At 46.2% G+C, this 10,537-nt stretch overlaps 1 protein-coding gene across 1 annotated transcript; it reads right to left on the bottom strand.

Annotated features, from left to right (window-relative positions):
• Positions 1-220: 220 nt before the first annotated feature.
• ZBTB18 (zinc finger and BTB domain containing 18) lies at positions 221-8,678 on the bottom strand. Its single transcript, XM_082833842.1, has 2 exons — positions 8,596-8,678; positions 221-3,886 (listed from the first exon to the last, which is right to left on the bottom strand). The coding sequence occupies exon 2, from the start codon at positions 3,870-3,872 to the stop codon at positions 2,304-2,306; it is 1,569 nt and encodes a 522-aa protein (XP_082689968.1). The 5' UTR covers positions 3,873-3,886; positions 8,596-8,678; the 3' UTR covers positions 221-2,303.
• Between the last annotated feature and the right edge of the window lie 1,859 nt (positions 8,679-10,537).

The following is a 10,537-nucleotide window of genomic DNA, read 5'->3' on the forward strand; positions in this document are numbered from 1 at the left end:
ATAGAAACTGGGTCACATTTTTTAAATGTGCATTTAGTATCTTCTTAAATGACTAGAAGCAAAATGTTTGCACACTTCCATTTGAGTGATTTAAGGCATTCTAATAATTCATAAGCTCTGAACAGAATTGGTATTAAAAAGAGAGATGCCATGTATGATACATATTTAGGATCTATGTAGTACACAATCACAATTTAAAAAACGCACAAAAATTCTCAGTTCATATAATTTATTGCAGTTAGCACACAGTTTAAAAATTCACCAACACACCAATAGTACAAAACTAAACAGCATTATAAGTTATTCCCCCCTCAGGAAAATAAAACATACTATGATTGTCAAAGCTAGATGTCAGTCTAAGTTTTAGAACAAAGGAAGAATGTGAAACTAATAAAAGGAAAAAGCAATCACTCACAATGACCACAAAAAGAAAATCCAAAAGAAAGTCCGTTTTCTCACAGACATTGATTGTCTTCTCTAAATTAATAAAAATTATTTTAACATAAACTGTATTTAAAAAAAACTAGAAACTCTTCAAGTAACTAAAGATAATGCTCCAAGGCCATTTTCACAGCTTTTTTTGTTTGTTTGTTTGCTTTAAATGCCATTACAGCCAAATTAACACACATTTGACCAAATATTTCCAAAACAGTCCAGCAACACACAATGGAGTTTTCCATTCAGTATCTTAAGCACAAAAATAGGCTATGTTTACAGTAGTTAAGGCGATCAAATTTTAAACAAAAGCAATTAAAAAAAAAAAGGGAAAAACAGCAAACGTTTTCCATGCTACTCCCATAGACCTTATTTGTAAGTGCAAGACAGGAAAACAAACACTGTGCAAAATGCTTTGCCCTGCGTGCTGGTCATTAAAACCACACGTTGGGCTGCAGCCTCTGCTGCCGCGATACACATAGTCTACTAACCCCCTTCCCCATGTCAATCAAGGCAGTCCAGTCCTTTCAGCCTGGGGCTTTTTTAGTCCATAGAATCTTTTCATGAGTTTGGGGGGGGGATGGGGGAGGGGTGGGAGGGAAGGAGGAAGGGAGGGAAAGGAAGAAGGGGAGAAAAAGAAAAGGGGAGCAAAAGAAGAGAATGACCTATTGTCAATTTGTGCAGTAGTTACTCTAAAAACGCTCAACTGGGTAAATGTGTACATCTAAACTTTGAGCTGGCCTGGGTTTTGTGCAATTAGAAGTTTTGTTATAAAATGCACACTGCACATGCAAATCTTTAAGCCTTTTGTAAACATTTATATTTTCCTTGTTATGTAGCGAAGTTATCAATTTGCAGCTTAAGTTTTTATTCAGCTTAACAGTTTCAACTTAAAGACAGTGGGAAAGTCAATTTAAATTATATAAAATAAAAACAGTGCATTAACGTTCTTCATAACACCAGGTTTTTTTTTTTTTCCAAATGGTGCTATTTTTCTAAGGAAATTAAATAATTTTAAACTCACTCGTTAAAGTTATACAATGCAAACAAAGACAAAAAATATATTGAAACTCATGCATTTCTGTAGCGTTAATATTTACTTTTCAAGACTCAACTAAGAGCATCAACACAACCTGTCAAGTCCTTTGACACCCCCCCAGCCCATGTAATCAATTACAGTATACAATAACAGTAATTCACATTTTTCAACACACAGTTCAACACTGCTGAAGCTGCAATATCCTTTTTCATCCCAAGCAAACCTTCACAAAGACAGCGTCCCAGTGATCCCAGTGTACTTTCAGAATTTCTCTCATTGGGAACCGTCAGAAAACCAGAAGTTGCCACAGAAAGTTTTAAGTCAACTGCTTGTTTAAAAATAGATAATCCAGCATTTCAGAAATTTTCCATTTGGGTCTAAAAGCATTCAGGTTTCCAACAGCCAGAAAAGATTCATGCAATTTGAGACATATAAAGAGGCTAATAAAACCGGAGGGAATTTCTACTTAAAAAAAAAGAAAAGGTGGGAAAAAAAGAGAGAGCTCAAAAGACACCGCAGTGCTGACAAAATAGGCCCTAGGAAAGCATTTTGTGATAGGACGATTTGTTTCAAAGGTTCTTATTGGCTTACTTCCCCTACCCCCCTTGAAAGAAAGAAAAACACCTCTCTATTCTCCGACTTGCTCTAAAGTTTCTTTTACCAGAATGCTAAATTAGTGAGATTCTCATGCTATTCTAAAGTGCAAAAACAAGTTAATACCCCAACCTTTCAGTTCCAGGAAACAAGACTGCTTTTAGACCGTACCACAACTATATAGAGATCTATTTATATATAGGTATATATATATTATTTATATATATATATAAAATTATTTCCAGAGTTCTTGAGAGCTATCTTCTAAGGTCCAGTCTCTGACAGCGGGCAGGCTCAGCGCCTCGCTTTTGACGGACAAGGAGTTCACCAACTCACAGTGGAACTTGCGGATGTGCCGGTACAGGTCCCCGGACTGCGTGAACCTGCGCTCGCACCACTTGCAGGCGTGCGGCTTTTCGCGCGTGTGCACCACGGCGTGGCGGCTCAGGTTGTGCGAGTACTGGAAGCTCTTGCCGCACTGGGTGCACGTGTAGGGCTTCTCGCCCGAGTGAGTCCTCTCGTGGCGCTTCAGGGTGTACATGCAGGAGAACGTCTTCCCGCACAGAGAGCAGGTGGGCACGTTGACGTCGGCGGCCGGTTTGCTGCGCAGGCCGTCCTGCTCACGGAAGTGCGTGCTCAGGTGGATCTGCAGGATATGCGGGCTGGGGAAGACCTTGTTGCACAGGGGACACATGAAGATCTGGCCCGCCGGGCTCAGGATGTTGGAGACGTAGGGCAGCAGACCGCTCTCCATGCCGCCCTCCACCTGGACCCGCTCGCTCTCGGGGGTCATCATCTCGTCGTCGCTGCCTTTGTCCTCCCGCTCCAGCTCCCTCAGGACCGAGTCCTCCCTCAGCGGAGCCAGATGGGCAGGCTCATACTGTACCCTGTTATTAGTGCTCACACTCTCTTTCACAGTGCTATGTTCCATGTCATAGTCATTAGTGCCAACATCACTCTCATCACAGGAAGCCTCTTTCTCCACCTTCACCTGCACCAGGTTGCTTCTCAGCACGTCCTGTGAAGAGAAATAAGAGCTGTTCAGATTTTCAACTCCTGAAAGGCTGGACTTGACAGACAGGTCCAGCACACAGTCAACATCTGCCGAATCCCTCACGGAGGTGACAGACCTCTGGGACAAAGACTCTGTTGAGCTGCAGGGGCTGGCTACTGTTTTTCCAGCTGCTGTGGCGTGTGGCTCTGCCTCTCCGCCAGCCTGGGGGATGCCTGCTGAGTCCGAGGGCAATCGCATCCACATGTTCCCAGGCTCGGCCGCCAAGTCCCTTTTGCTAGGCAAGATGTTCAATTTTTCATCTTCCCCTTCATCTTCATCACTGGGCAAATCGCCTGCCATGTGGCTGCTGCCATCAGAGAGACTCTCGACTTTGTCCGAACAACTTGAAGCATCTTCTTCCTTTTTGGTGCTGTCTGCCTCTGTGGTGGCTTTCTCTTTCAGCTTCTTTTTGCAGACTTTGACAATGTCATACATGTGGAGATAACTGGCAGCTGCTAGCACGTCTTCAATGGGCAAGTCTTTGAACTGGAGTTTCCCTTCATACATGAATTCAAGCAGGAGAGCGAAGGCTGGGGCTGTAACAATGTCGCTGTTCAGATGAACAATGTCTCTTTTGTCCAGCTGGTCCTTGTAAAAGAGGTGGAAATACATGCTGCATGAAGCCAGTACAGCTCGGTGCGCTCGGAACTGGGCATCTCCCACCAGAACAGTGCAGTCACAAAGAAAACCCTGATGTCTCTGCTCGCTCAGACACTGCAGCAAATGTCTACTATGGTCTGGAAACTCCATACTGTCTTCATAACCTGGGAAGAGAGAAATTTCTCATGAGAGCCTGCTTAGGAACAACTTTTCAAGGCTCTAGTCCCCATTAAAAAAAAAAAATCAGCTTGGGCCACGGAGGTACATGTCCCTGAATTTTAATCAGGCTAATGACCCAAGCACTACCAAATCACACACACAGAACCAAATGCAAGAAGAAAAATGTACACTTTTGAAACTTCTTACCCCAGCCAAACAGTCTCTGATGCATCTCCACCTTCCTTGAACTTTTAGTCAAGTTGTAAAAGCGTTAATTTCAGTACAGTCTCTTACTGAGAATAAGAATTTAGGTCTCTTTCAGAAGAAATTTAATTAACTCTAATCATCAAATTATGTCCTACAAAACCTACAAAATAGCTTTAATTTCAAAGGGAACAACTCAAATAATGAACAAAGAAAAGTCCCAAACACATTCTGGAAGATTCAGAAAACTTGTTCAACCATCCTTTTTTATTTTATTACTTTTGATACTTGACTGCACTTAGCAAGCACAATTTAAACACACATTTGGCTGAATCAAGAAAAAAAAAAATGAAACCGCATAATTAGTCCAGAAATTAGCAAACAACTTACTTTTAAAGTCAGAGTGTTAAAACAACAAAAGCCCTGTGTATAAAAACAGATGTTAATGCCTTAAGATTTGCAGGTATAGCACACATGTATGAGATCAGAAGGAACTACACCAACAGATGGAAAAGATCATCTCTACTATGAACAAATCCAAATTTTTTTTAATGAATTGAGAAAAAGAAATGGTTATATTTCTTTGTAAAATCTGTATATCTAGAATATTAAGAACCAGAAGGGCTTTATTTAACTCTGAAAATTCTCATCTAAACTTTGATCTGTTGCAAAGCAAAATGAGTTCCATATTAAAATTAATGCAAACTTTTAAATAAAGGCATATTACATTCAAATGAAACTCAAAAGCTTTACAGGTTCACCATACAAAAAAAGAAAAAAAAAGTCTTGCTAGTAAAAGAGAAACTATTCTTTTGACTCCCCGATACCTCAGTCAACAGAAAATACTTTGTTTCAACATAATTTGATATATTTTGTTTTCCCACTAGCTTTTATTCTTTCAAATATGCACTGTTGCCCTTATTTTCTGGTGAAAGAGGGTAAAATGGAGGCAGGAGAGACGCAGATGTACAAAGGGTCAAAATTGAACCACAAAATTCAACTCCTTAAACCTGACTTCCCCTTTCCTATGACCAGAAGCAAAGTTCCACACCATCCATCTCAAAAAGTGCATTTGGGGAATGGATACATATTAATTTAATATTTAAAAATTACTTCCCTGCTTCTTCTACACTTTGCCCAAAATGGGCTAAAACTTTCATCCTAACCCAATACATTCTGCAAGACGCCACTGCTAGAATAAACCAAGATTTACAATACAATCACTTCAAGTGCCCCACAGCTAACATCAATCCTAATCCTTGAGAGGGCTAAAAATAAAGATTGGAGGGCAGCTCACAAGGTAGCCGTGATCAAATTAGGAGGCTGAGAGGACAGAGAGGGACGAAGAAGGAAGCTTATAAACATCTGATCCAGCTGACTGTGGCCATATGGCAGCTGCTGCCCAGATAAAGAGATTAAGAATAGAGGAGTGCGATTACAGCTGTCTGGCCAATTCAGGCAGCTCAAATCTACAAGTTCTAAATTAGTCGCTAACACAAAAACTCCTGCAAATAATTATCGTTATGCTGAAATAAAAGATCTCTTAAATATATATTTGAAAGAGAAATGAGGAAACCAGTCAAACTATTCTCCTGGGGACAAAAGTTTTTTTTTTTTTCTTTTAAAAAAACCCTTCGGTTATAAAAGCACTACAGCTGTATGTTTCAGTAGTGCTGCTGAATGTTTTGAAGAATAAAGTTTCACAGTAGAATTAATTACACAACAATCTAGCTTCTTAACTAGAAAAATCTTCTCATATAAGTTTGAATGCTGGATTCCATACAGTTTACTATTTCTCCCCCCCCCCCGACTCCAAAAGCAAAAGAAATCTAAATAGCAGTGAACAACAACAAAAAATGGATTTTAATCCAAATTGATCTCAAAAAGCAATATTTCAAAGCCTTTCTTAACATTTCAAAACTTGAAATATTTCTGCATATTAAAGTTATTTACCCGATCGAGCAAGAGGGATAGAAATTAAAACTAAACAAGCCCAAGACTCTCAACTCCAATAAGATGTTCATTTAATACTCAAGTTTGTATTTTATTCTTAAACTGGATTAGAAAAGTAATGTGATTTTTTAAAATTAAATAAACACCAAAACAGAAATATACTCCATCTAATCTCTTGCTACTCCTACCTTTAGGACACATAAACCTGATTAAGTCCTTTCCTCTGAGTCTTGCTGGCTCCAGGTCTGTTACATCGGTGGAAAAAAAGCAGACTAAGAGACAGATGCAAAGTGGAGATGATGTTAGAGAGGAATGAGATACCTTCTCCACCACAGATCCGCACACACTAACTCCCTGTCTGTGTGTTAGAATAAAAGGCTGAGGGATGGCAGGCTGTCAGCTGCTCTGACATCATGTTCAGATGGAAATGCTACCTCCAGCTGTGCTCCTTTTAATGCCATATGCTACTCCTCTACACTCCTGCCACCAGCTTTTTCTTAGGAGAACTTTTCTCTTCTGTTAGTATAAACAAAATACTTCAAAGTCTCCCTTTTTTTCCAAACTTTCTAACAGAAGAAATTGAAAAACTCAGCATATGGAGTTCTACTGTATTTATGGAATAGCAACACTTCTGTCTTAAGTTGGTGGACTGGCTTACATACTGACAGCACACTCAAGCCACGGTGCTATTCAGGAAATCCAGATTCACTTTTATTCAACTCCAACGTTTAGTTTCAAAGGCAGTTTAGGGATATTTTTAAACCAACCCATTTGACATCTCCAGTCCCATTTCAACATTATTACGGCACTTCAATTTTTTTTTTTTTCTGCTGAGATAATGGTATACATGTCTCAGAATGCTGGAAGACTATTCAGAACTACTACTTCAACCTGGTTCACCTTATTATTTCACTCTTATATAACTACTTATCTAAAACTACCTTCTCAGTAAAATTTCTCACCCTGCCAGTTAATGCAAATTTCAACTCTCAATATCAACAAGCTGAAACTGCACTTTCTGAAATCCTGGAAAGTACTTCAGTTCAATGAGACAAATTAATAAACAGATACAACCTGCTACAGTCACTTAAAATGAATGCTGCATCTGCGTATCTGATCCGACTTTCTGCTCAGAAAGAGAACTTGGTCTTCCCCTTGATCTGTGTCCCATAACAATCTTTTTTTGGGTCACTCTGTAATGTTCATGATCACAAGAAAACCTTTCAGGGAGAAAGGGGGAAGGGGTGGGGGAAGCCAGGTCTAGCAAGTTGGGGAACTTTTCAGCTAGATTTGCGGGTCTTTTCGAATGGCTGATGAAATTGTAACGTACGTAACCCGGGCTGGCCTGACCAGTGCCCTGCAAGGGGCTGCGACATCTGTGAATGTCGAAGTCTCCACAGACTCTTGTGGGAGAGTGCAGCAGAAAAGGCGCTGGGGCCTGAGGCGCAAGTGTCACAGTCCTGGTGATAACCGCTCCGTTCTCATTAGAAAACCATGACCAAGAGTTAAATAAAGAGTAACAAAGACCAAGGTCTCTATCCTGTGCTTCTTGCTTTCCCAAAGTCGCAAACCCAACTTTCTCTAACTTCGCGATGAATGACATAATTACGAATGCCTATTTCAGGAGGCACTCTTTGGGGATAAATTCCTTCTCAGCCACACCACCTATTCTGCACAAATGTCCTCGCCTCATTCCAATATATCAGACATTAATCACCCCATTTACCCAGTGGGGTGGGGGGCGAGTGACAGTTTAATGAGCCCCGAGCACCGCAATGGGCCAGCGACTCCCACTCCACAAATCAGCCCCTCTGCGCCTCGCAGCCTCAGGTCCGGAGAGGTTTTGCGAGGTTGGGTTTTGTTTTTCAAGGAGGTGGGGGGGGGGTGCGGAGCAGGGAGGGGGGAAGAAATGCAAATCTTTACGTAGTTGGCTGTGCATAAAACACTAGGGGAAAGAGGAAGGTTAAACCACAGGGAAGGAGGTGGAGGGCGTAGAGCCGGTGCAGCAGGAAAACACCTTAAACAACAGACAAGAAAACAGACCCGGGTCACGGCAACAACAAAAGAAAAGTCGTAAGAAGCCGGGGGAGGGTGGCTGCTACTGCTTCCCTGCCGCCGCGGCGCGAGCCCCCGGCAACTGCCCCGGCCCGGGAGGGGCCTCCCCGCGGGCGCCGCCGCAGCTGCAAGGGTCCCCGGAGCCACGGCCGTCCCGGCGCCGTGCAGCTGCACCGCTCCCAAGCCCCCGCCCCGCGTCCCCCGCCCCCGAGAGGCGCCGCCGCAGCTGCACCGGCCGGAGCGCGCCCCGAGCCGCAGCTGCACCGGCCGCACCCCGCCCGACCCGCAGCTGCGGCGGCCCGGCCCCGCACCCGGCCCCCGCCGCTGCGGCGCCCCTCGTCACCCCTAGCTCCACCCGCACAAACTAACTCCACTCGCGGGGCCCGGTCGCCCGCCCGCCCGCCCGCATTGCCCCGCCGGCCGGGGCCGCACAGCCGGCGCCCCGCCCTCCAGGGCCCGGAGGGGGCGCCGGGTCGGGGCCGGGTCCGGCGCCGGGACTCACACGGAGCGGCCCTAAGTCACCGCGTCCCCACCGCCGCCGCGTCCTCCGCCTCCCGGCCGCCGCCGCCGCCGGACTTGGTGGGCTTCCTCCTCCGCGGGTCCCCCTCCCTCCCTCCCGGCCCCCCCGCCCCCCAATCCCGGCTCCGTCGCCCGCTCCCCCTGCCCCCTCCCTCCCGCCCACCCACCCCCGCTGGCAGCCGGAGGAGCGCGGCGGAGCGAAGAGGCCCCACTCTCAACGGCTCCCCATGGCAGCAGCCCAGCGGCGGCCGCAGCCTGCCAGACACAGCGAGGGAGCGAGCGAGCGAAGAGCGAGCGAGGAGCCCGGGCCGGGGGGCGGGGGGGGGGGGCGGGGGGAGGGGCGGGGGGACGCACCACGCACGCACGCGGCGGCGCCGGCCAGATGTTCCCCCCCCGCCGCCCTCCCTCCCGGCGCTGGGCTGCTGCGATTGACCGAAAGCGGCCGGACCGAGTTCCCCGCCCGCCCCCTGCAAGCAGTCTCCTCCAATAGGAGGGCGGCTTTTCAGGGAGGCGGAGGCAGTGGCGGGCAATCGTAGGACTGACAAGAGGGTCCAGCCAATGGGATGGGCGAACCGGAGCTGCCTCTCGCGAGTGCCAATCGCAGGCAGAAACTGTTGGGGAGGGCGGGCCCGAGCGGGCGGGGCTGGTAGCCAGGCGGTGCGGGCGGAGTCGGCGGGAGGGCGCAGCGGCGGTGGCGGCAGCGGCAGCGGCGCCCCTCTGGGGGACTTGGCCGTGAGAAAGTGAAAGGAGCCCGCGGGCGGCGGCGACAGCTGCACTGGGAGGGGCTTGTTTCCAGGCTAGGAGGCCTCGCGCGCTCGGGGGGTGCGGAGCGAGCTTTTCGGTGTGCGCCTTGACAACCATAAATACAGTTTTGAACGTAGTGGGGCTGGGCTGCTCGAAGTTGCGGAGGTATCCGCGGAGGCAGAGCACCCGGGACACACATGACCTGAGTCCGGCATTAGGTGGCTCCCTCTGCTCCGGCTGCTGTGGGTGACGACGCCCAGGCCCTCGTCTCCTAGAGCGCAGAGGGTAGGACTAAGGGACGTCCTCGCTCCGTCCCGCGCTGCCCCGTCAGCAGGTGCAGGTGCGCGTCGGGCTCAGCGGACGCCACCGGCTTAGACGGGCAGTTTCTGGGCGTCATTCTCAGGGCGTCTTGTCAGACACGGCGGAGCACCTGTATTTCTCGCAGAACCCTCATGTCACGTGTATTTGCAGTGTTACAAGTAGCCATTCCCGACTGACCAAATTCTAGAGAACTACAGTAAAAGTGATACTTGCAGAAGCCATAGCCTGATTTCTTAATTGGTACGTCTCAAGCCACAAAGTTAAACTATGGAGGGAAGATGTAAGACTGTTGTATCGTTTCTCCCTTCAAATAAACTTTTATTCGATTCCTGTTTTTTGCAATTAAACTGTGTTCATCACGGCCACCAAGAAAAGTAGAAACCTCTACCTCAAGAAATTGGAAATATTGTTGAAGAGGCAAGAATTACAAGTAAAAAGTTGAATAACAAGGGGGAAAACTGTTCTAAGAATATAAAATAGAAAACTGCAGAGTGAGGAAGTTAGTACACTAGTAATTGTCAAGTGAAATGTGTTTATTCTTTGCTAACTGAACTGAGACTGGCAAGCCTGTTGCTAACCAACTTGCCAGGAGACCTTTCAACTGGGCAGAATGTGCTTTCACTTTGTTCCAGGTCAGATGGGTAAACTAAGTTGAAAGTATTGTGTAGGCAAATCAGACATATTGAATTACTAATGAAGTAAAAACAGGAGCACACAAAATTCCTGCAGCTGATATTGGAATATCCTGTTAGAAATAGTAGTGATGTTCTCTACTCTTTCCTCAATGTTTTCATGCACCCTCATGATTGATAACTGAGGTCAAGGCCATTCTATGACAACTAGAGCTTTTTATTCCATGG

Source organism: Leucopleurus acutus (genome assembly GCF_964270905.1).
Source record: "Leucopleurus acutus genome assembly, chromosome: 2".
Lineage (NCBI taxonomy): Eukaryota > Metazoa > Chordata > Mammalia > Artiodactyla > Delphinidae > Leucopleurus > Leucopleurus acutus.